Raw genomic sequence first — 26,800 nt, forward strand, 5'->3', positions numbered from 1 at the left:
TGCAGGTATTCCTCATGTTTCTAGTGAGGAGTTGGTTGTCCTTATTGAAAACTAGGTATTGTGTAGAATTTATGACTCAAAAATAACTGCATGAGATAAATCTTTTTGCAAACGAAGAAACAAGAGTGGTGGAGTGGTTTCTTTAACGCCACCTAGTGAGTAAGTGGAGGAACAGGCATTCACTCAGGGTAGCCCTCACTCTCACTGTGCCTCCCTGTGCCCACGTGTGGACACACGGAGAAGCTCTGACTTTGCTGAGCACGGAGACATCACAACAGGATGCTACCTTCTCAGGGCAAAACCCAAATCTGTATATTCGTAGAAATGAAAAATTAGTAGAAATCAGTAATTAAAATAGACACACACTCACACCCAAAACAAAATGAGAGGAATGCTGTCTGATAGAGCTTTCTACGAGGATGGGAATATTGTGTATGTGTGTTGTCCAATATGGTAAACACCAGCCATGCATGGCTACTGAGCACTAGAAATGTGGTACTGTGACTGAGCAACTAAATTTTTATCTTTACTTAACTTGAGCTAATGTAAATTTAAATACTCACGTGGGGCTAGGGGCTACCATATTGGACAGCACAGAACTAGACTATTTGATTTAAAAGAAACCCAAGGGGCCATCTGCCCTCATTTCACCAAATTGGGAAATTTACTTTGCTCTCTCCCTGATATGTTCATTCAGCCTTTCAGTACATGTTTTTTTTTTTTTGTTTTGTTTTTGTATTTTTCTGAAGCTAGAAATGGGGAGAGACAGTCAGACAGACTCCCGCATGCGCCTGACCGGGATCCACCCCGCACGCCCACCAGGGGGCGACGCTCTGCCCACCAGGGGGCGATGCTCTGCCCCTCCGGGGCGTCGCTCTATCGCCTGGGGAAGAGGCCAAGAAGCCATTCCCAGCGCCCAGGCCATCTTTGCTCCAATGGAGCCTCAGCTGCGGGAGGGGAAGAGAGAGACAGAGAGGAAGGAGAGGGGGAGGGGTGGAGAAGCAGATGGGCGCTTCCTCTGTGTGCCCTGGCCGGGAATCGAACCCGGGACCCCTGCACGCCAGGCCGATGCTCTACCACTGAGCCAACCGGCCAGGGCCTCAGTACATGTTTTTAATCACAATTAGTTCTTCCCCATACTTGAGATCTGATGCCTTGTTAGGAAAAGCTTCCTGCTCTAATAGCTCCTTTCTCAGGTGTCTGATTTGGGGGCGCAGTTAAGTTTTGGTGTAAAAAACCCCCACATTTATTGGCCCTGGCCGGTTGGCTCAGTGGTAGAGCGTTGGCTTGGCATGCAGGAGTCCCGGGTTCAATTAGCGCCCATCTGCTTCTCCACCCCCCCCTCCTTCCTCTCTGTCTCTCTCTTCCCCTCCCGCAGCCAAGGCTCCACTGGAGCAAAGTTGGCATGGGCGCTGAGGATGGCTCTGTGGCTTCTGTGTCAGGCACTAGAATGGCTCTGATTGTGGCAGAGCTATGCCCCAAGATGGGCAGAGCATCGCCCTCTGGTGGGCGTGCCGGGTGGATCCCGGTCAGGTGCATGTGGAAGTCTGTCTGACTGCCTCCCCGTTTCCAGCTTTGGAAAAATACAAAAAAAAAAACAAAAAAAAAACCCCCAAACAAACAAACAAAAACCACATTTATTATTCCCAGGGGCTATCTCTGGACTTTCCCTTTCTGCTTCCTCATGCCCATGAACTTCTATGTCTCCAAGGTCAGCCCCATCTGCACCTCCATTTCCTGAGTGCAGCGCTGCTTCCACCATCCTTCCAGCTGTTGCTGATGCTGAGGGTACCGCCCCTCACGAGTGCTCTCTGTCTGTCAGGTTTTCCTCTCGGGCCTGGGCAGTCCCGCTGCCTTAGCAGTCAGCAGACTGGCTGTTGGACTCAGGAGTCTGATGCCTCCTGTGCTCTCTGGGGAGCTTGTCCCTGCTCTTTTTCATTCTCACATCATTATTTGTCCTGAAAGATCTGTCCAGAGAGTTAAATTGCTTTGGGTTGGCCTCTAGGCTAGACCATATCCTCCATCTCTGGAAAAATGGAATAGTTTATAAAAAGTGATTCCACATCATCTTGTCAACCAGCAGTTCAATCCTGTTCTCCGTTATTCTCACCAGCCAGGTGGTTGGATATCTTGATTTCTGCTTTTTTACCCTGCTGGTCTTTAGCCCTTTCCCACTTTTATCTAGGCACCCCTCCTAAAGTTCAGTCTCGGTTACACAGGTGCTAAATAAATCCTGGTTGAATAAAAAACTTGTTGAGAATGGCAATTTTATTAGATCACTCAACAAAATTTTTCATTCTCCAGTCAGGTTCTAGACCAGGGGTCTCAAACTCAACTCAGCATGTGGGCCGCAGAGCAAGATCACAGCCGTTCGGCGGGCCGCACTAGGTCTACAAAAGGCAACTGTTACGCAACACTTTTCTTGAACTTCGTGGATTAGTCTGAGGGCCGCACAAAATTGTTCGGTGGGCCACATGCGGCCCGCGGGCCGCGAGTTTGAGACCCCTGTAGACGATGCAAAGTGATGATATGTTATATGTTATGATACTTGGGTGGATTTTCTTTAGGGGCTGAAGCTGAGAAAGACATTGCTACATTCTATCCATTCATTAATCTCATAAAATCTTCAAAATATAAATGAGATTAAATTGGCATGGCTTAATTTTAGTGAATTCTTCCATTTTTTTAAGTAATTTACAAGTCCCTATTAAGTAAATAACATTTCTTTTCTTTTCTTTTCTTTTTAGTGAGAGAGACAGAGACAGAAAGAGAATCAGAGAGAGGGACAGATAGGGACAGACAGGGAGAGAGATGAGAAGCCTCAATTCTTCATTGCGGTATCTTATCTGTTCCTTGATTGCTTTCTCATGTGTGCCTTGACTAGGGACTACAGCAGAGTGAGTGACCTCTTGCTCAAGCCAGCAACCTTGGGCTCAAGCCGTGACCTTGGGCTTCAAGCCAGTGACCTTTGGGCTCAAGTCTATAATGTTGTACTGAGACCAGTGAGCCTGTGCTCAAGCTGATGAGCCTGTGCTCAAGCTGGATGAGGCTGAGCTCAAGCCAGCGACCTTGGGGTTTCAAACCTGGGTCTTCTGTGTCCTAGTCTAATGTTCTATCCACTGTGCTACCGCCTGGTCAGGCTAACCTTTCATTTTTATGCATAGGGATATTTTATAAAATATTGAACCAAGAGAAAGTAGAAGCTGTGGAACATATTAAAACTGTATCCGTTACTTTAATTTAACTTCATCTGGGCTTAAATAAATAAGGGAGGGTATTAAATAAGGACTTGCTAGAATGCAAAGTTACTGCAAAGAGATACATGTGCATGAGAAAAAATCCTAAATAAGCTGAGAAGCAGGATGAGAAAGACTGCATTGACTTCCAAGTTTATAATTGAATATGGCACCTTTTCCCCTGATGGATTTTAGAAGTCTGAGCATTCTGTATGGTTATTTATTAGAGGAATTTAGTTTAAACTGTACTAATATCTGCAAATAGGTCTATTTAAGTATTGGATATAGGCAGCCACCTCTAAGCTGACACACATGAGTGGTTTGTCTGGATATTATATAACTCAATTTGGTTATCCTTTTATAAGGTCTATTCTAAAGGTAGACTTTTAGGGAAACATATCTTTTCCTTCCAACCTAGAGTAATAATTTAACAGAGAGTTAAATTGGTGAGCTTCCCTAACATTTAGTTTAACAATATGGGTTTTATGGAGCTCATGTACCAAACAGAATTCTGGCTTACAATATGCTTGGGAGATAACTATCCAGTCTCCCCCCCAAAACAAAACATAATATAAAGTCACGCTGATTTAGAGAAATTGTGTTTGGGGAGTCTTAGTTTATTTACTCATATTTCAGTGAAATTACTTCTTTTTTTAATTTTTATTTTTTTAATTTATTCATTTTTAGAGAGGAGAGAGAGAGGGAGAGAGAGAGACAGAGAAGGAGAGAGAGGAGAGAGAGAGAGACAGGGAGAGAGAAGGGAGGAGGAGCTGGAAGCATCAACTCCCATATGTGCCTTGACCAGGCAAGCCCAGGGTTTCGAACCGGGCGACCTCAGCATTTCCAGGTCGACGCTTTATCCACTGCGCCACCACAGGTCAGGCATGAAATTACTTCTTACAGAAGCAAACACTCCCAAGTTAATCCAAGGAAAGGGTAGTGAATGGAAAGACAGTGCTCATTTGCACATAACCTTGTAGTGTTTTAACAACGCTATAACTACAATCAGTTTGGCAGGCTCAAGAGGTCAATAGTATTGTTTCTCATCAAAACAAACAAAAAAGCCAAAAACCAGCCTTGAGCAATGGTTCTTTCCTAAGTTGATATATAATTTTCCAGTTACAGAAAATAATATTGTTCTAATACAAGTCAACATTTTATATATCTGATTTTGCAAATGAATCACTTGTATTACTTGCTTTCTAACATGGCCACTCTTCAAACTAGACTTAGGCTTACATTTAAGCATAAAGGTAGAATCTGGTTTTTAACCATAGTTAGTCATTTTTAAAATTGTTATTAAAATAAACCATCACCAGGAAACATTCGTGCAGAAAAAGATGAAGGGAGATATTTACACAGCAGAGGCAGCGTAAATGGTGGGGAGTGACAGGTTTGGGAATCAGGCTGATCAGGTTTTAAACCTTTGTTCTGTCACTTAATAGCAGCATAATCTTCAGCACATTAATTACTTCCATTTCATATAAAATGAGGGTATGAACAAATAGCCCAAAAACTTTTAGAAATAAAGACAATATATGTTTAAGCATTCGGCCATAGAGCTTTCACAGTAAGCTATAGACCTTCTTTTTCTCCCTTCCTGTTCCTTCTTCATCATCTTCTTTCCCTTCTTGCCATCATTCATTATCACAGGAAGTGCAGGCAGTATGTGATAGAATAGCATGAGACTGGAAATCAGGGGCCTGTGTGTTCTTAGGAAAGTTAGCCCCTCTCTCTGGGTCACAGCGAAGGAATAGGATATGAGAGTGTCGTGAGAATCGTCTGTGATAACCAAGAAGTGATTTTATAGTGTGAGTCAATCACAAATTCTTGGTGACCCATGCTCAGCTGTGTTTTTATGAAGGACAGGTCACCAGGACAAGCAGCCTGGCAGAGCTGTGAATTAAATCTACCAAGCTTGGCATAGTTATCTAACATTTTTTTGGACTTTATCAGGGTTTTCTGATTTATCTGATTTATTAGGAGTAGACACAGAACATCCCCTGCCCTCTCCCTGGTCTTTCTTTGACAGCTTAGATCTGCTTGTTAGGGAAGAAATAGACAACAGTTTTCAAATTGTGCTCCCCACCCCCCATTTAGGAAGACTTGGATGCAGGGCTGTGGATGGGAGACAAATCTACTGTTCACAAAAATCAGGGGATATTTTATCACTTTATATTCATTTTGAAACATCCCCTAATTATTTTTGTGAGCAGTATACTTGGATTTGAGTCCTCCTCTTCCTGCTTCAGTATGAGTAGCTCTGTTTTAACTTGTTTCATAGGAACAAGAAGTTCCATGATTAAAAAGTGTAAAGTGCATTGAGTACCTGACCTTTGAAGTTCTTCCCAATACTTGCTTATACTGACTGTGATGTTCACGGGGGTGGGGGTGGGGATTCCATGAAGAAGAAAGGTATAATGGAATGAACTCTCTAGAAACTATGAAAGGGACTAAGCCTCAAGCAAGTTAGACCCAGTGCCTCAGAGAGAAAAGCAGAGGGAGGCTGGACAGGAGGCTGACTACCTTGAGAATACAGAAAGTGAATAGAAAATGAATGTGTGGTGCTACATGACTGAGGAACGCTAACAGATGGAGTGAGAGGAAGACTTCCTACTGCCCCTGCTTCTGCATGGCCCTCTATAACTACAGAGTCATGGGAATGCCAGTTAATTTCTCTAGGCCTCAGTTTCCTCATCTGTAAACAGATGGTTCTCCATTCCAAATTATATTTATAAAATGGCTACATAAAAAGTAAGAGCAAGAAGAGATGAAGAAAGGAAAAGGGGAAAAGTATTATACTACTAAGCTCAATTCTCTTTCCCATGTCTTTCTAGGACACGGGAAGGTGGAATGTAGGTGGGGGTATAATCAGTCTGATTTCTAAGGTTGATTTCAACAAGCCCAGGGAGGGACAATATTCAAGTCTTGCTTAGCGTGTGTACAGTCTTCCAGTTTCATAATACCGATCTGGGAGATTTGGTGGTGTTGACAATCTATGTGAGGGGAGTTATTGGAGACAAAAGAGAGGCCGTCCAGACAGTAAACGCTCTTTATAAGCAAGGACAGTTTTATGGAAATAGTTTCAAATTTCCTGTCACAGAATAGCTATAGGAATTGGTTATTGAGATTTACCAATAAAATCTAATAACTGTTGGTTTGGAAAATTTTTTTTAAAACAAAAAACAGCATGAAAATCAAAATAAGTATTTTAAAGGAGTATGAAAGTTCATACAAGATGTTTTTTGATTGATTGTTCAGTTTATGAGATCATCTGGCATAAAATAAAATGTTTCCTTTTTCTGTGCGATGATTGCATAAGTCAAATGTGGCAGAGACCTGCCTGACAATTTCAGCCTACGGATCTGAGTTTTCATAAGCCCTCACCCTTAACCCCTCACGGAGAGTTCTTGATTTTGGTGGATTTCTTTCACCTCCTTTGTGAAAGCTTCAGAGTGAAGGCAATAAGCAGGAAAATCGCTATTTATAGGTATTTTTTGACTAAAAGTGTCTGCTCAGCGTGCCATGGAATACTTCCAAGAAGTGGGAGAACAGGAAACTATCTTGAAATCAAGTAGAAGGCTGGAGGAGTGTTATGGGGGAAAGATTTTACATGGGAGTCATTTTCAGAAAGCTCAGTGTTCATTTGCAAACAAATGACAGTTACTTTCACTGACACCTCCCGAGTTACAGAAGAGCCAGCTAAACTTCTATTAGTGAAGAAAAATACCAAACCAACAAAAAACAAGTTCTCCAAGGATGACAGTAGTTAGGATCTTAAGGGATCTGATAGGAAAAGTCCCACGGGAGCACCTCTCGCTGTTCATTTTCCCTGCTGGAGGGGTCAACAGTCAAGATCGATGCCCATAACAAAATGTGGCCTATCAGGTGGTGGGCTGCAGGTCCTAGGTGACCTAACAGGAGTCCCACTGTGCCCACAAGAGATCTTCATTTTCACTCCTTTCCACACTTTCATAATTAAAAATGGTGAGCTCTTTGCTCAAGTTTTCATAATGAAGATTTATAATTTTATTTCATTGTAGTCCATTCTTCCCATGAATTCTGATGCATTTTGTTTTTACTGCTTTGGTGGTAATGTGGAAGAAGGGGAGGTAGGGAGTCCTTACACCACCGGAAGTATATGGCTGCCTAAGAAAGTCTGAGCTCCCTATGGGCCTGTGGAGGAAAAAGCTTCTGAGAGAGAACTGACATCAATGTTCATTTGCTTTATTTGAATTTCTGCAGGCTTGTAAGTAGGATGTGGTTGGCTCCAGATAACAGAGAGGAGAAATCAGGGACTTTGGGCAAGAGTGAAAAAGAGTGATGCACAAGGGCCACTAGCAACAGCGGAAGAACTCCCACCTATGAAAGCTGCCATGGTGGAAACCCTCCTCAGAGAACCTGGATAAGCCAGTAAAGGAAGCAATAAAGAGTAGATGGAGTCCCCTTGTAGATATGACCCAAAGCTGTTACTGTTAATTACCTTGTCCTGTTCACTTACCAAAACTTTCTAGAATAAGGCAGCAGGGTCTTGACAGACTTATGGTATGAAAACAAACGGAGGTTTTCTATGAACAAACTAAAGCTTAAGGAGGCCAAAAGCATTATGCTCTATCTGTAAATATCGAGGCATGGGAAAACTTGACCTACTGATGCTGAGCTATCAGAAGATTGACCCTTTATGAACTTCTCATTTGTAGACAAAAGCTTTACGTGTTTAGTTGGCATATGGGTGAAGAAGCCTTAAACCTACACTGTTATAAAGACCTACTGTCATCAAACATGGAGGAGGGCTTTCCTTTACCATGGAATCGGATATATTCATCCTGACCATGGATTAATGAAAATTAGATCCAGCAAAATATAAAATGTAAAAGAAAAAGTAGTAATGTACATGAAGCACATGAAGAAGCAGAAAAGCATATTAACCTCTAAGGGATTTGTAAACTCAAAACATTTTACACTAGATTTTTTATTTATTTCCCGAATTGGAAACTAAAGACAATTTTAAACACTTGAACAAACACAAGGGTTGTATCAACATGCCCATTTTTCAGATACAGGAATGGAGGTACCATGTAGAAGGAGTCCCAAGTCATGTTGGAAGTCAGTGGCAATATAAAAAAAAGCTAATTGGTCTCCTGAAGCCCATGTTTTCATCTATTAGACTCTACTGCCCCCTTCAGTATGTAAAATGATAAATTTGGTCTGATAGTTTTCTAGAACTGAGTTAAATTGTGGTTCTTGGATTTATCTCTGTAACAGAATCACTTCAGATCTACAGAATCAGAATCTCTTGGCTTGATGCTGGAAATGCTCATTTTATAGACACTTTCAAGCTGATTTTCATGCACACAAAGGTGAGGAACCACTGCCTTAATATTCAATGATAAAGCAAGTGACCACACACATATTATACATGATTCTGTATACACAGACGAATGTGGTATTATGCTAATTTTTACCCATATGGATGCCACTATATATATTGCCTCATACAGTATTTCCAACTTTAGATCTAGCTCTCGATTGCATTTGCTTATTTTTTTTCATTTCAAAAGCAGTGACCAAGAAGTCAGCTTGTATCCCTTGTGCATCTCTTGAGCACTATTTCTTTCAGATTTTCTAGAGCTGCCCTCATTTAAAATAGTTGGGCTCATTGTCTAATACATTCTCTCCTACATGTCACATTTAGACAATATGGTTACAGCTATTGAACAATTTTTATCCTAGGAAAGTGAGGCGAGAGGGGAGGAGAATTGGTTGCCAAGAGAGTGAAAGATGCCGGAAAGAAGAGCATCACCTTCAAAATCCAGTGTCAGGGCTCTCGTTGTGCCTAAAAACTACATAATCAAACACGTGCCTAAATGTCACATCTCTATTTGTTCTCCTCTGGTATATGGTTCACTCTAATGAAACCACTGGGATACAGGAGAGACCGATAGGAATAACAAAGAAAAACATACTCATTATTTTATTTCAGAGGTTAAAGATACTACCCTCCCATTTGTAACTATGGAATTATAGATTGCAGGTAATTATTTAGTGAGCAACTGTCTTAATATTTTAAGCCACAAACATGCTTCAGATCTAACTGTTGGATCAGTTTTTTTCTCTATGCATTCTTTAGAAGTATGGTGCAGGAATGCCCATGCAGATGTAACATGTATGTATGGACCTGTATAAATGCCTAGACTCTACATCATTTAGCCTCATAGACAGTTTTATGATATCATAAGCCTAAATTTTGTAGGAAGTTTCCTAATTCTGTGAGAACAATAAATAGAAACTCCAACTGAAACAGAATAGTGACCTAATAGTAAAAGAAAAGATCTACCTATCTAGAAAAGTTATTTTGCAAATGTAATTAAAAAGTCTCTTTATCCTAGAAATGGGAACAAGGCAGAGCATATTGCTAAACTTTAGAAAATGAAAACAACTACCCAATTTTTCAAGATAGTTCTATATATATTTATACTTAAAATATCAGAGTATGTGAAGAGGTTTTTCCGTGGTCATTGCTTCTTTGATAAATGTTCTCCAAAAAACAAAAATTAAAAAATAGCAAAAATAAGAAATTGGTCAAAAGTAACAGAATGAGTTGGATGATATGTTTCTCCTTACACTATATTCTCTTCTTAATTATTTTAATGGTATGACAGAAATGGATTCATTCATTCTTTTTTTTTTTTTTTTTTTCTTTTTCTGAAGTTGGAAACGGGGAGGCAGTCAGACAGACTCCCGCACGTGCCCGACCGGGATCCACCTGGCATGCCCACCAGGGGGTGATGCTCTGCCCATCTTGGGGCGTCGCTCTGCCACAATCAGAGCCATTCTAGCACCTGAGGCAGAGGCCACAGAGCCAACCTCAGCGCCCGGGCAAACTTTGCTCCAATGGAGCCTCGGCTGCGGGGGGGGGGGGGGAGACAGAGAGGAAGGAGAGGGGGAGGGGTGGAGAAGCAGATGGGCACTGGGCACTTCCCCTGTGTGCCCTGGCCGGGAATCGAACCCTGGACCCCCGCACGCCAGGCCAACGCTCTACCACTGAGCCAACCGGCCAGGGCCTTCATTCATTCTTTATAGCTTAAGCTTTGAGCTACAAACAGAAAACTGGGTTAAAGAAGAATAAATTATTCATTGAAAAATATTAAAGCACCTCCTCCAACTGTGGTTTCAGATTAAGGAATTATAAAAACACTTAAATATACATTTATAAAAATAAAGTAGAAGAATTTTCTCTGTGCCATAATGTGTTCCAAGTAGAAGTTATTAGAGATGGAACCAGCTGTTCGAGGATGAGCAAGAGGGTCTTAAGAAGCAGATAAACAAGTCCTAGATGTGAAGAGTCACACACACGTTATTTCTATCCAACAGGAAAAGCTGTGGGTTTGAAAATTCAAGTGAGTAATAGGAATCAAGTGAGATTATATAACCCTTTCTAGCTCTCTTTCATAGTAACCTGGTTTTATGTAAACAGGCTAATTTTTATTTTTTTAAAAACCAAGCTTCCCGCCTGACCAGGAGGTGGCGCAGTGGATAGAATGTCAGACTGGGATGTGGAGGACCCAGGTTTGAGACCCCGAGGTCACCAGCTTGAGCGCGGACTCACCTGGTTTGAGCAAAGCTCACCAGCTTGGACCCAAGGTTGCTGGCTTGAGCAAGGGGTCACTGAGTCTGCTGTAGCCCCACAGTCAAGGCACATATGAGAAAGCAATCAATGAACAACTAAGAAGCCACAACAAAAAACTGATGATTGATGCTTCTCATCTCTCTCCATTCCTGTCTGTCTGTCCCTATCTATCCCTCTCTTTAACACTCTCTCTGTCTCTGTAAAAAAACCCCACACAAAATAAACAAACAAACAAACAAAAACCCAAGCTTCCCTAGCAAATGACAAAAAATAATCTGACTGTTAAGAGGTTCTATAGTTTGAAGCATATAAAGTTTCTAATTTGAACTTTTTAGATCTATAAAAATGGAATTTCCCCAATTCAACTCCATATCAGTGAGCACAGGAATCTAATAAGAGAGGTTTTTACTTTTAAACCTAAAATCAAAATGGTGAGGGGAAAAATAACCTATCTAATCACCAAATCAAAGCCAGTTTGGTAATACTGCATATATTTTTTAGCAGCTCCTATAAAACCTCAAACAGACCAATGAGTCCTACCACTCACAAATCACTGTGTAACAGGCAAAGCCATAATCTCAAAATGGACCAGAGATTTTGGATGAATCTTTCTCTACAGAATGGTAAATGAGTACTTGGAGTTACTATCTTTAGTTTTCAACCAAACAAAATGTCCTCTAAGGAGACTAGGGAAAGAGGAAATAAAATCAACTGTCCACTCAGAGATTCACTGCAAGTTTTCTTCTTTTACTGTTTGCTACCAATGCTATACCTTCCACTTGCAAATTGTACTTTGTGGCATCAGAAAGCATGTGTTATGCAACCTTTAATTGAAACTAACCAAGCACTTTGGTGTTGCTGAAAATGTCTCTAGAAAAATGAAATTGTAGACCGAGAATAACAAAGTTTCTTTAACAACTTCCAACAAGGATTTCCTATTTCTTTTTTTTTTTCTATTTTGTTTTGATCTTCCTTTTACCACCACTGAGTCTTTCTGGACCCCTGCTTTCTCACAGTGTTTTGCCAGCTGACTCCCCTACCACTTCCACTCCTTGGATATGGGCAATAGTGAGAATTCTAGGGAGTCAGGGAGAGATTTACTAGGATTCTGCTGCTGATCACTGACTTTACGTTCAAAGCTAGCATCAGGCAGGAGGAACCTCATTTTTCTCTCAACAAAAAAGGACATCTCTACTAAGATTGGTGAAAAATAGAGAGAAGATTGTGCAAGACAAAGAGGAAATACATTCAAGAATCTGACATTCCTTGCAGGATTATTCAGGCAAATTAAGGGAAGGAAGGAGGGAAGGAAGGAAGGAAGGAAGGAAGGAAGGAAGGAAGGAAGGAAGGAAGGAAGGAAGGAAGGAAGGAAGGAAGGAAGGAAATCATCAATTAATGTGGTTGGTGGGGGTTTTAAAAAGGCAGCAAGGAAACATCTCAGTACCTAGTCACTAGCAGAATTGCTCAGCACTGTCACACATTTCACATAAAGTAGCTTAATCAATTCTGTATAATTTAAATTGTTCTAAAACAAGAGGAAGGAAAAGCTCAGCCAGGGAAAGAAAACCTCCACTGGGCAAAGACTGAAATAATCTTGAACACAATTTTGAAAAACAGTTGTACCTGCATTTAAAATAATCCTGGGCTCAGGCTTGTTATGAATGATTCTTCAGTGATCTTTTGTGGAGTCTTATTTAACTAACAGACTCCCCAGACCCCTCAACCATTCAGAAATTTTAATTTTACAAAGGACTGATAAGCATTCAGGATTCTTGTCATGCAAAACAACTGATCACGTTTTAATCACTAGCCACATAATGTCCTCTTATAGCACGTAGCACTTTAGATCATCTGTGTCAATTAAAGATTTTATAAAGCCCCTGTGGGGACACAGATCTGGGAGTATATGATGTCTCAACCTGTTTTCTTACCATCTGTACATATATTAGTTTGTTAGTTCTTTCAGTCTTACTAGACATTATTTAGAGAAAAAATAAAATAACAAAACTATCCTCCCTCTGCCCTCCACCACAAACCATCCAAGCCAATAATACTATCACCAAATACAAAGTAATAAAAGAGTTGTACTCAAACCTGATCAGTTCTTCCATTTCTTGAAACTTGCACACAAACTGAAGAAACCCACTCAGCCTTAAAGAGGTCGATCATTTTGCTCTCCTAAAATTTCATCTCTGTGAGTGTTTTCTTTCTCGGGTCTGTCTTGCTCTCTCTCTCTCTCTCTCTCTCTCTGTCTCTCTCTACTTCTACTGGAGAGTGTTTTGTTTCTCTGTTTCTGCTGCTGAATGAATGCAAAGTGCATGATTTGAAAGGATTTTGTTTTTTAGGCTAACAGTTGGAAATCTAAAATCTTGCTCTTCTGAATGGCTTTATATGCCAGTCACTCAAAACATAACGTTTACATAAAAAGGCATTTACAGAACCAAAGATCTTGCTTTTTAAAGCAAAAACAAAACCACAACAAAAATTCCTTTTTACTCCTTTGATCCCAATTCCCATTTTATTTACTCAACTACTAGCACTTACCCTGAGGTGTGCCATAACTGCTCTATTCCAAATGTATAAAAGCCAACCACATCTCAGCTGAGAATTAAACAGTTTTAGTGTCTTCAAATCCATGTCCCTGCTCCAAAGCCTGATACAGACAGTCACTGGCAGCGGTACAATAGTTCTACACAGCAGACATCTGATTCTTGACATTTAAAAATAACAATATTGGGGGGAAAAGAGCTTTTTTTTTATTAGCTACAAACAGCTTGTGGGTGAGCACATTATCACTTTTTGACTATTAACTAGAAGTTGCAATGATTTCAAGCTGCAATATTTTATAATTCAATGTCAGACTGAGGCCAAATACCTACAGACCTTTCATTTTCTATGTAATCGTAGTAATGGCTTATGTTAAATTGATTCTAAGTGATAATTCTACAAAGGAAGAATCAGAACTTTGCTAGTATTTAGATACTATTATTGGTGACTATTAATTTAACCTTGGTTCAGTCTTGAATCAAATTAGGGACCTTCCAGTCATTCAGTTGCTTACCTGAGATAAGTCACAGTTCATATAAATGCAGGAACACATATCAGTTCAAAGGACCATATACATTTGCTCCAGAATTAAACAGGTAATTAAATAAAAAACCAACACACACTTATTTCTATTTCTGAAGCACATTAGAGACTCAGTCTGATCTGAGATCAAGCCTTAGCTCTTCCATATACTATTTCTGCATTTCTGGGCTAATGACTTAATTTTTTGTGCCTCAGTTTTGTTGTTTGTAACCTGGAGTAAATAGTAATACTTTACAAAGTTCTTTTAGGTACTAAATGAGATACTGTTTGGTTTCTGGCACATAATAGGTATTTAATATACTGTATTTCCTCATGTATAAGATGCACCTTAATTTTGGGGCCCAAAATTTAAAAAAATGTATTACATACAGTTATTGAACTCAAATTTTATTCATCATAAAATTCATAGAACACCTCATCACTGTCAAAACTCCCATCCATTAGCTTGTCCTCATCTGTGTATGATGATGAATCACTGTCTTCAACAATGAACATAAAAACAAGTGCAAAAAGTGGAAAATGCAAGTAAAAAAATCTACAAGTCCTGTATAAGACACACCCAGTTTTTAGACCCCAAATTTTTCGAGAAAGTGTGTGTCTTATACATGGGGAAATATGGGATGCTATTTCCTCTGTTTTCTATTTAGAAGAGGGTAGAGATCGGGCATGGTAAATGGAAAGAATACAGGCTCTTCAGGTAGACAAATCAGTTTTGACCCACCATGTTGCCATGCGCTAGCTGTGTGTCCTTGGGCAAGTTACTTAACCCAATTTACTAAATCTTGGTTTCTTCAACTGTAAAATACCTCTAGTTTTAAAGAGCAAATTAGAAAACATTAGAAGAACATTCACTTTTATTAAGTGAGAGCTCCAGGCTCTTAAAAACTGCTCTAATCAGTACTCTGCATATGTAATTTAGGAGTTTAAGGATATAGACTGAGGTCACAGGACTTTAGATCAAAGTCTCACTTCATAGCCCGGAAGGAGACCTGGAGAGCTTAAACAATAGTTCCAAACAACATCACCATCACCAGTTAGGGGTCAATAGGGACTGGAATGTAGATCCTCTTAAAATTCAATGCTTCATCCACTGCCCTCATTGATGTTGATGTTGAACACATTTCATTTCAATTTGAGTTGGTAGTTAAAGCAATACAATGAGCTCACAAAGGAAATGACTCCATAGGAGCGGGCAGAAGCTGGCTCCATCTATCTTAGTGAGAGGAGCCTGTACAGGACAGCAGATTCGCTTTTTCCTCAAAAGGAAGGCACGAGCTGGACAGGACATCCAGTTCTCAGGAGTTCCCCATTCTCCTGCCTCCCTTGTGAATGTCCAGCTCCTTTTCTTTCTCTAGAGGAACTCTTCGAGCTCAGCACACTGGTTGGGAAGCACACACTGTTCTACATTTAGCTTACTCACTAAACATACTACCTCCCCACACTGAAATATAGAATTTTATTTCTGTTTCTGTTTGAAAGTCTTGCATAGAATAGGAGCTCAATAAACATCCACATTGGTTAAAAAAAGGTTTAACTTTGTTCTCCATTTAGATTTAAAGGCTTGAACGAGCTTGGTGTAGGATTAATTGTTGCCCAAGGTAGGATAGGAAAATATTAAAAATTTCTCACTCTTTTGATAATTTCAGAATTAAAAAACAAAGGTGCTTTGGGTATCAAAGTCAGATTAGCTACTATTCTGAGGAGGAAGGAAGGGAATTGGGATGAAGCGTGGTACATGTGTGATCCATTACAATGAATATATTATTTCTACAGCTGGTTGATGAATAAATGGGTGTTTGTTTTACTTTTTAAAATACATTTTCATAAGTCTCAAGCATTTCATTAAAAATTGGCTTAAAATAAGGTAAATAATTTGAAAATAGAATATCCAAATCTGTATGATAGGAGGTCCGCTAATGTTCCTGTGCTAAATCGTACACTTAAATCTTCAAGTTTTCATTCTCATTTTACTGAAGAAGCTACATCATATGTTTACTTTAGAGATGTTTTTTCTCCTTGCTCAGCATTTTCATGCACTTGATTCCCAGGCTGTGCTGGGTGTAAAGGAGTTATTTGCATGACACAGACCTAAGTCTAAATCTCAGTTCTATAATTTACTGGCCATGTGACTTTAAATCACTCCATTTTTCTAAGTTTTGGCTTCCTGTCTCATAAAAACAGAGTAGTATTATTAAACTCAGATTATAGCTCTCAGAATTATTATGAGGGTTAAATAAAATAACAAAGGTGAACATGTTTGTTGTATCTGGTACATAGTAAATTTTCAGTTAATATTGGTTTCCTTTTTCTTTCCTGTCTTTCCTCTTTTCATCACTATTTGAGCTCTTTACTTCAGAAAGGTGTAACAAGGAAAGAGAAATAAATTGAAGGTAGGAAGAATATGGGCATCTTTGCAAGCATAATGAAAGCATTTGGTTACTAACAAAGACTGGTCCCAGATGCATGTAGAGTAAGTACCCTTCTTTAATCTGATATTTCTCATCTAATCTCATCATTACTTATTAAAGTCTAGTTTCTTTTTTTAAAAAAAGAACAACATTGTTTTATTTTTGTTGCTAGTCACAAAAACTTTATAGACAAAACATTCTGTTCTAGGGCTTCTATCTTATTATCTATTTTTTCCTCAAGACAGATTTTCTTATCAAAAATATGTTATTCTTAGTGGCGGAGGAGATTTATGTGCTCAAGGCATTTCTAAAGTTTTCAAATGCAACCCTTATAACAGTCCTTTCTGTAGGTTAAGAGGCTTGGGTTCTAGTCCTACTCTGCCACACACTAACAGTGTAACCCAAAAAGCCTTTACCTTTCTGTTAGTCTAGTTTTTAATATACTAAACGAGGAGGTTGGATGAGATGACCCCTTTAGCTCTAGATTAGGCAATAGCACTTTCAGTGGGAAATACTAACCATATAATTATGCATTGTGTGTGAAAACTATCTACTTGTTGGTGGCTTCTTCTGCACTCTGGGGATGGGCTCTGGCACTGTCCTTGCCCACTGACTGCCAGCCTAGAATATCCTCAGGGCTGGTGGAGACATGCCCAAGGGAGCCAGGTTTGTCAGGAGGAATTCAAAGACAGCAAGAAGATAAACTTCTTAGTGGAAGACTTTTTTTTTTCTTCTCGTATTTCTTCTTAAGATGATAGTGGCAAATTATTATGTCATACTTTTATAGTACAGTAAAAAAATTTAAGAGGATGCGGATAGCAGGAGAAAAGGGGAAAAAGACACTGTAAAGAGGAAGGATATGAGAGTCACTCTTAAGAAGGATTGCCTCTTGGGAAAAATGGCAAAACTACAGGAAGGTGTAGGGAAGAAAAAGACTCCCTGTTATTTTTATCCAGGTGAACTCTAGTTTAAGTGACTCGGAGGGCAGTAGGGAAACACGAGGAGATTGTGGTAGAAGAGGAGGGGCCTGTGGTGGGTCTGTGCATGTGAGGGATTTGCATACTGACACTAATGATACTTTATTGCTTGGAAGCTCCTCCCCTTTTCCCTGCACCTTTCTATTGTCCTAGGTCTCGGCAGCTGTGCTTGTCAGGTCCCCAAACTGGCTCTATCTCCACTCCCTCAAGGCTCAGGACGGTATACCCATTCCCTGTGCTCTGGGCCTTTGGTGGGAGTCTGGTTAGTGCTGGTGTTGGTGTGACAATACAATGGTGAGAAGACACAGCTCAATTCCCAAACTTATAACTTCAAGCAGAATTTTACAACTAAAAACAAAAGAAAAACAAAAACAACTCTAGTAATTAAACTCTTTTCCAAATTCCAAAGGTCATTGTTGACTTTTGTAAAAAATTAGATTTATTTTAAAACTGTGTAGACTCCACTTTCCTCTCCTCTCTATCCCATGATCCTTCGGACAAAGAGGACACAAAATATTAATAACTCTTTGCCTTCTTGCAGGCACACTTTACAAAGCACTTTTATATCTAGTATCTCAAGATAACTAGATGAAGTTGGTAGGAGGTTTGTTTCCTGATAGAAGCACTTAGCCACGGAAATGTTACACAATTTGTTCACGCTGACACATCACAGAACAGCCAAGACGAGAACCAGAAGACACCAGACAATTAGCAGATACAATTTCTAATACATCCATCACGCAACAGAAATGGTACCTGAAGGTACTGGCAGGAACGTTCTTGTTGACACGACTCTGACTTCACCACGGCTTGATCCATGTTGACCGAGGCTTTCTGGTAAACCTCCCGGGCTCGGCTCACGGTCAGTGTGGAGGACCAGGCGCTCTTTTTCAGGAGCGGCGCGTCCAGGTTGACAGGCAGGTTGGCACAGGTGGAGCACTTGACGTCGTTGTTACTGCGGGAGGCCTTGACCGCCTGCTCACTGATGGTGTTGTAGGTCTCCATGAAGTACTGCGAGGCCGAGCGGTCCGGGCACCTGCCCATGGTCATCACGCCCGAGGGGGCGTGGTAGATGCACATGTCGCCGTCCAGGTGGTCGTCGGAGCTCCACCAGCCCGGGGAGGTGTTGGGCCGGGCCTTGGGCTCGGCGCGCCGCTCCTTGCTCTTGCTGCGCTTGCCGTACCTCACGGTCTGCATGTCGTCGGGGCTGGCTTTGCCCCCGTTGACGCTGCCCTTGGATGGACCCTCTAAGGAGTGCGACTTGGTGAAGAGCTTCTGGACCGAGTGGACCAGGTGGCGGATCCGGCCCGGGCTGTCGCTGCGGTGTTCCACCGCCGTGCGCTTGTACTGCAGCGTGTGGTAGCCATCCCGGTTGAGTGGCAGCTGCCTCTCAAACTGGTCCAGGAGGTTGGGGGGGATGCGGTTGGCTTTGGTGGCCAGCGTGCGGGGCACCAGGGCGCACTCGTCCTTGAGCTCCTGCTGCGAGTTGTAGTGCCGGCGCGGGAAGGTGCTGCTGGCCAGGGGGTCGCTGAACGGGCCCACGCGCTCGGCCTGGAAGGAGTTGCGCTGTGTGTAGTACGGGTGGTCCGCTGGGTGGTGCTCCACTGGGCCCAGCAGGTACGGCTTGCGGTCTGAGTGGTGCGACAGCAAGTCACAGGCAGAATCACAGGTGACTCCGTGGTGATGGCTGCGGCTGCCCGATAACCCTTTCATTGCTAATAGGGCGCGACTGCAGGGGTCATGGACACTCCGTGGTCAGGTTCCAGACCCGTCTCCTGCCAAGACCTGCGAGAATGAACAAGAGGAGGAGAAAGGTTAACGTGTCCGTATAGCTGTCTGTCTTGCTGTGCTGTCTGCTACTGTGTTGTTTTCTGGCTGTTGTTTTTTGTCCCTAAAAACAGCTTTAATGCATAGTTGGAAAAACTCTATCACTAGTCAGATATGGGAGAGTGTAGGGGTGAAATCTAGTAAACCTGGAAAAGGAAACTGTAGAAATGCTAAAGTGTTTTAAAATTATTTGAAAGAAACCCCCCCCCCCCCCCCATCCCTGCTCCGTCCCTGATTCCAATAACTGGCTGTATCTTTGCTTTGCTTCTCTGGTTTTATTCTTAACTGTATGTTAACGGGAAATCTAACACCCTAGAAGGGCTCACTGTCTCAATGAAGCCTTGGCTGATACCCTTTTGCCGACAGAACTAGTTCCCTTCCTGTTTCCCCAGTATCGACTCTCAGCTCCGTGGAGTTGATTCTGGCTTTACTGGGGAACTTTGGCTCCTTGCAAACTGCCTACCATCTAGTCTCCTTTACACCCCTCCCCCCAGCACCAGACCAGCCTTGTAAACACATAGTAAGCATTCCATAAATGGGAATAAAAATAAATAAAGGAGTATACTGACACATTATAACTTGAGGATAGCTTTCTGTCTCCTATCACAGGTTTTCCTAGTAGAATTCGATGGTAGCAATCACAGCACACAAGCACTCCCCTCACCCTGCCTTGTAATTAGAGTTAAAAAAAAAAAAAAGTAACGATGGCAAACGAACCACAGCTGTAGAGAAAACCTGCCCCTGTATTTCTGTCATCAGAGGGTCCTCAAACCGAGAGCCGTTGAAGAACAAATCAGGTGGAGTCAGCTCAGTTGAATATCATGGCATCTGCTCTTCCTAGTTTTAAGGTTTCCGCTTAAATGTTCAAAAATGATGGCAAAATGGCTAAAGGAAAGGTCTTTGAAATGTTCCCAAGGTCATGAGACACCCGGGGCTACAGGTCAGCTCAGCCTGGGTGAGCAGTGACTCCTGCAGATCCAGCTGTGGGAGCTCAGTTCACGGGGAGCCCAGGGCTTCCCCAGGCGTTAGTAACAGAGGCTGCTGTTCCACCCTGCAGGGGCTCTTCCTGCTGTAACAGAGTGTGTTCTTCAGTTGCCGACCAAATTCCTATTGACAGCCTGAGTTTTTGTTTTTAAAGCTTCCCACAATACAAAAATTGTTATTTGAAGAGTTTTTTTGAAAGTAGACATTTTTTTTTTTTTAAAGTGAGAGGAGGGGAGATAGACTCTCACTATCTCCAACCAACTGAACTATTCTCAGTGCCTGGGGCTGACATTTGAACCGATGGAGCCATTGGCTGCAAGAAGGGAGGAGAGAGAGGGAGAGGAAGAGCAGATAGGCTCTTCTCATGCGAGGGATTGAAACAGGGATGTCTGCATGCTGGGCCGATGGTCTGTCCCCTGAGCCACCAGCAGGGCCTGAGAGTAGATCTTAAAAGTTCTCATCACAAGAAAAAACTGTAACTATGTGTGGTGATTGATCTTAACTAGACTTATAAAAGTGCTCATTTTACAATACAGTTGACCCTTGAACCAACATGGGTCTGAACTGTGTGGGTCCACTTATACACAAATATATTAAAATAAATAGTGTTGGCCCTTTGTATCTATAGGCTTTGCATCCTCAGATTCAACCAACTGTGGACGGAAAGCAATATTTTCACATTCCGAACTGTCGTTTCCCTACCTCAAGTTCCCAATTGCAGATTGAAAATATGGTTTTAGATCCAGAGGTGGTTGAATCCATGCATGCGAAGAGCTGACGGTGTAGTTCAGTTTGGGGGGAGTCAAAGTTATATGCACATTTTTGATTGCATGGGGACTGGCACTCCTAACTTCTTTGTTAATTAAAGGCCAACTGTATATACAGATACTGATTTAGTATGTTGTACACTTGAAACTAATGTATATGTCAATTCTATATATTTTTTAAAAAGTCCTGAGAAGCCAGTGTGACTTTTGAAAATATCATTAAATGTCATTTCAGATCCTCAGAGAGAGAGAGAGAGAAATAAATGGTTTAATCAGACAACAACAATAATACACACACAAAACATATACATGGTCTAATGAAGAAAAACATGGACCTTTGAGAGGTCTTATCTAGTCCATGGGACATACTGTACGTGGGAGCTCTGATAATGTTGAAAATCTGCATCAATGTTTAAGAAGCTCCTTTCTTCCTTCTGGTCTATGAGTTTCTGAATTAATCACTCAAGAAAACTGATGGGAGGTTTTAATTATCAGACTCTTTCAAAATTGGTTAGCTAAGTAAATAAATTAAGAGCTCCCTGTGGGTAGGGAATATGTTTTAGTGATCTAGTGCCCCAAAAAGTATGTGGCTGATGGTGGGAACTCAGTAAAATATTTATTCAATAAATTAATGCATCAATACAAAATTTCTCAGAGTAGCCTGTACTATGTGATTCAAGTCACATCTATTGAATGAAAAGATGACTATGTGATGAGGGACGGGCCAACCCTAGGAAGGAAGAGACCATCTCACAGGCATTCCAGGGACCAGTGGTTTCCAGAGTGTGGCAAGAGGGAGGCATGTGAAGGCTCCATCTGCCACCCTCCAACTTCTGACTCTTCCCAACCCACCAAAGACTATCCCACCCATGTAAGTTCTAACTGCCTTGAAGTAAAAGTTTGAGGAGTTTACCTGGCCCCTGACTACATAATTGCCAAACAGAGGACAACCTGAAGGAGAGAAGGAAATTGCCACTTGAAAAGGAAAAAAGGAAGGCAGGTTCATGATTCCTGAGCATCAGGAAAAGCCTGTAAATCAAAACTTGTCCATTGAGGAGAGACTCATGAAAAAGGAAACTTTGGCATAAAATACCTTGGGACTGCTTTGTATTAAGTTATGACCCCAAGACAGGCTGTAGCTAAGAGGGATATAAAAGGGTTAAATAGATGTTATTTAGTAAAACTGTGGCACAAACTAATTTAGATGGAAAAATGCACTGTATGAGGGAGTCTGATAAAACACGGCCTGTTGGGGACATCTTTGCCTTTTAAATCTAGGTTTAAAAAGCAAATATAAAAATCTACTAGGATTATAGTCACATAGTAAGTCTTATGATTACACATGAAAGAATCTAAATATATGAAATCATGTGAAATAACACTTCAGACTTTCTGACAAAGCTGGGGTCTTGGGTAGTTATTTTCTGCTAAATAAAACATGAAACTGGCAAGAGATGAAAACATGAATTATACATATTTACTCCAAAATGTATAAGATTATTTGAATCATGTGTTTAATACTTAGTTATCATTTACATGTGAATGGCATTTCATATAAGATAATGTTACCTGAGGACAAGCTAACAAACAAAGAGCCTTTTTAGAGCCATTAATGATGAATTAGTTAAATGATATAACCAATGATAATTTTTGTAATGAAACATACACAGTGTAATTTTTACTCAAATTTAAGTGGGCTATTTTCAGCAGTATGACAAGCACTTAAAACTTCTTAGAGGGCAATAAATTACATCAAGGATAATTAAGTTAACTTTCCTCCTTCCTTAGTTAATATTTGTAAAAGGATACTGAGATCAAGAGATCATTTTTCTCTATGATGTGGGCACATAAGACATAAAGAAATGACAGTACACAATCATAATCATTTCTAATTGCTCAGTGTATCTTTCTGGGTAAGGCCAATGAATGACTTAATACTCTGTCCCCTTCTATAAAAATATTTTACCCTCTTTCCCATCCTCTTGTTATTTTAAAGGGGAAATCAGTCAATTTGTGATTATTAAAGAAAACAACACATTCAGTGACTTCTTGCTGAGCGGGGAAGGTGATCTAAAACCCTCAGTGGCTAAATAATTGCTGGTGGTCTCACCATAGATGTCTTGTTCTTTCTTCTCTTATTGTTTATTTTCTCCTTTTCTTACTCTTAAACACCCTTTCCAGAACACTTCTTTCTGCCAATTATTTTTTCTCCTCTCCTAAGTAATGTTTATAAGTGGCATCTATGGATTTCATTTGCTCCAGCCTGTGGTGTAACTGGGTGTCCCTCCTGTGCATGCTGCAGTCCCTTAGGGCCAGAGGGGCTGTGAGGTGCTCAGAGAGACACGACCTCATCATGGAAAACAATAAATAACAATTGTTATTATCTTCTGCATTCTTGGAAAAGGAAGCTGCTAGCCCTTGAATTAGGTTGTAAGTGGCCATAAAAGATTTCTGAAAATAGAAAGGGAAATGACTTTTCAGGCCTTCCTCTTTGAGCATGGGTGGAGGACTGTGGTTCAACATGCCTTCATAAGAGTTTCTATGATCATGGTGATCATCTCTCATTTTTTTCTTGTCCACCATGACTTTAACATCATGTTTTGTTTTTCTCCTAAGTTTAATTTTACTATCAGACAACAAGTCCTGCTTTTGAGGTTGGAAAATTTGTGGACTATATTGGCTACCCCAGTGGTGAGATCCAAATAATTTAACAACTGGTTCTCTGCCCTAATGACCATTTTGAGTATAAAAAAAAGATATACCGAAAGGTAGCTTATTATTTCTTGCATTTTGTACTTAAAAAATAATAAGAAAAGAGGTACAGAAAACTAGATTATGTTATAAGAAAGAGTTTTAAAATATTAATAAAAAATATTAAATAATACCTGACAAAGACAATAAAACTGTTATTTAAGATATTTCCATATTGCTTCTTGATTGGAAACCTCACTTGCAAATTGTTTCAACTATGGACAAAATGATCATTACTATGGGTGCTTAGAATATGCTGTTGTGAAGACGAACATTAAAAAAGAGTAAGGAATGTAAATTTGTGATTTCCACACTGGGCAGCTTCCCAGGCACCCACCTTAGAGAGAAATCTTATTACAAGTGCCATTTTAACAACCGGTTTGCTGAACTCAACAAAAAAGTAGGTATCGGTTCTGCTGAACCGGTGTGAACTGGCTGAATCCCACTACTCTGCTACCCTGAGATGAGCTCTGAGTGTGAGCTGCACCTGGTTTTTATGGAATTCCTACACCTCTACAGTTGACCAAAGTGAGAAAGATCCTGCAGGGTAAAGAGAATTCTCAAGGTAGGTAATTTATTAGACCCAAAAGACAAATATTAGAGCTGCTGACAGAGTAAAAGAGTCTTGCAAAGCTGGCAAGTCCTTATTTCATTTTGATTTCTGTGCATGTCTTTATTTAGAGCTGCTGTTCTTGAATTTTCTTTATGTGCAGAGAGAAGAGCCTCGTGGAGGCTTCATTTCCTCACTTGGTGAGGACTGACATCCAGGCTCTCATGACCTGCTTTAGGAAGAACAATGTGGGGAACCCTGCCCCTGAGAATAGGGAGCACTGTGTTCTGGTTTGGGGAGACATCAAGAAGAAAAAATCGCCACAAATCTTTCCAGGGTCAGGTGGCTTTTGTAGTTGCCCTCCATGTGACTTGCCAATGCCAGGTTATAACAGTCAACTAAAGAGAAAGAAAGGATTCTCTAACTCAGTGGTTCTAAACCTTTCTAATGCCGTGACCCCGCAATACAGTTCCTCATGTTGTGGTGACCCCAAACCAAAAAATAATTTTGGTGGCTACTTCATAACTGTAATTTTGCTACAGTTATGATTCGGAATGTAAATACCTGATATGCATTATGTATTTTCCAATGGCTTTAGGCGACCCCTGTGTTTTGGTCGTTCGACCCCCGCCGGGGTCACGACCCACAGGTTTTGAACCGCTGCTCTAACTGAAGAGTATAACGTAACACCAAACAATGACTTTGTTTCCCAGTCTCCCTAGATGTGCATAGGCAACTAATTCTGGCTAATGGAATATAACTGGAAATGCATACGCAGTTTCTGGAAAGTGTTTCTAACATGAAGGGCATACCTTTCTTTATCCCTTCCTGGGCTGGAATGATGACCTGAAGGCTGGCTGAGCAGTGATCTTGCATACAAGATAGGGGTTGGAGTAGGAGCAGCACGATACGATAAAGGACCTGGCCACAGTGAAAGGCCATTTCATCCCTAAATGTGTACCTCTGCATCTTGTTTATGTGGGAGGAAACAGACCATATCTTTGCTTATACCACTATTGTTTTGTTTGCTGACACTTTATCTGAACCTATTCCTAAGTAAGATGAAGAGTCAGGACCAAATCTTGGAGAGCCTTTGTAAGCTATCCTAGCACACAGGACTTCACTTGACAGTTGGTGATGTTCCATGAGGATGGTTGAAACCAGACAGTGCATGGTATACCTGTATTAAATATTTCTCTGGCTGTAGTTAGAGCCTAGATTAAGGGGTGGGGAGAGGCAAGACAATCTTAAAAAAACAATGACTTCTTGCTTGGGAAGTTCATGCGAGAAGACTCAAAGAGAGGATGGAGGAGCCCCCAAAGGGTGAGAATGTCCTGGCCAGCTGAGGCTGTATCCCTTTCAGGCCTCCTTGCTTATATATATGTGTTGTTACCACAGTTTAAACATATGACATTTTCTCCAGAGTGGAATCCTATGTAACATATATGCATATTTTTTATTAACATTCTCCAATAAATCTCCATTTTATAAAGATTGAGAATGAAGAACTATATGAATGCACAGGCTTATGATTTTTAAATAAGAAATTAATATGGGAACAGTTGTAATTAATATATTACTAAAAAACAAAACAATGCCACTTTAGGGTACAAGTAAATAAAACTTAACAGAGGTGAGGGTGGAAGTTAACACTGACCAGAGATCTACTTTTCAGATATTTTCTGACTTTCTGAATTTGTAGCTGCAAAGGATAATTAAATGCCATTTTCTTTCACTTTTTCAAGTTTCCCTACTTGGAGGTTTTCATGGTATTATATATTTAAAATCACATAAGTACCATTAGGGCACCTTTGAGTAAGCACAGTCTAAAATACACTGGTTATATTACTCAGAGTACAATGCTAAGCCATTTTATGTACACAGAATGTATTCTGACATTTCTTTAACATTAATTTCTTTCATAATCATCTGCAATTAGACTTTGTGAATATCTCCTTCAATCAGTCAGTTCCCATAAATAAGTGCTTTTGGAGCATTTCCTTTTCAAAAGATATGGTATCATATGACCCCTCCTCCCTTCAAAACAACATCCCAACCTCCTCCAATGTGGTCACAGCAGGTAGCACAATAACAATGGCCTTCATCTTCATATAAAGCTTTTAAAAGGTGGTTTCATTTCTGTTTGTGAGCATAAAAAGATGAAGGGTGGTGTTCCTTGAGAAATGGTTAATGAGTCATCAATAGGTTTATACCTATTGCTGTGTGAGTAAAATATTATAGGACTTAGGTGGAAATTTTTATGTGGAGATGATCGAGGCAGTACCTTCTAAAACATCATATTATTTTGAATTGACACAGATAGGAAGGTGACTGTCTTGACTCTATGTGACCTTGAAGACGTGCTCCGCATGGGATTGTTCCCATTCAGATTTCTGAGAGAGTTACCTCAGCAATGCCTACAGATGGATACCCCTAGCAGTTGCAAAGATAATGCAGTCACCTTGAACAATCATGACTAATATCTCTTCAGGGGTACCATGGGCAAGGGGACACCCTTCATTATGGGTGTAAACAGATGTCTGCAGAATTTTCACACAGAAAAGAAACATCAATGTCAAC

At 40.7% G+C, this 26,800-nt stretch overlaps 1 protein-coding gene across 7 annotated transcripts in view; it reads right to left on the reverse strand.

The window, feature by feature from the left end:
* DLGAP1 (DLG associated protein 1) overlaps positions 1–26,800 on the reverse strand; it is a 978,693-nt gene that overhangs the window by 325,633 nt on the left and 626,260 nt on the right. For 4 of the 7 annotated variants that reach the window (XM_066353621.1, XM_066353619.1, XM_066353620.1 and 1 more), the window contains exon 4: positions 18,098–19,126. In XM_066353621.1, coding sequence (XP_066209718.1) covers positions 18,098–19,054 — 957 coding nt within the window. In that variant the 5' untranslated portion in view covers positions 19,055–19,126. Of the gene's footprint in view, positions 1–12,960; positions 13,036–18,097; positions 19,127–26,800 lie in introns of those variants that run through there. The other 3 variants (XM_066353625.1, XM_066353623.1, XM_066353626.1) reach the window with 1 other exon arrangement.

This window comes from Saccopteryx leptura, chromosome 11 (assembly GCF_036850995.1).
Source record: "Saccopteryx leptura isolate mSacLep1 chromosome 11, mSacLep1_pri_phased_curated, whole genome shotgun sequence".
NCBI lineage: Eukaryota > Metazoa > Chordata > Mammalia > Chiroptera > Emballonuridae > Saccopteryx > Saccopteryx leptura.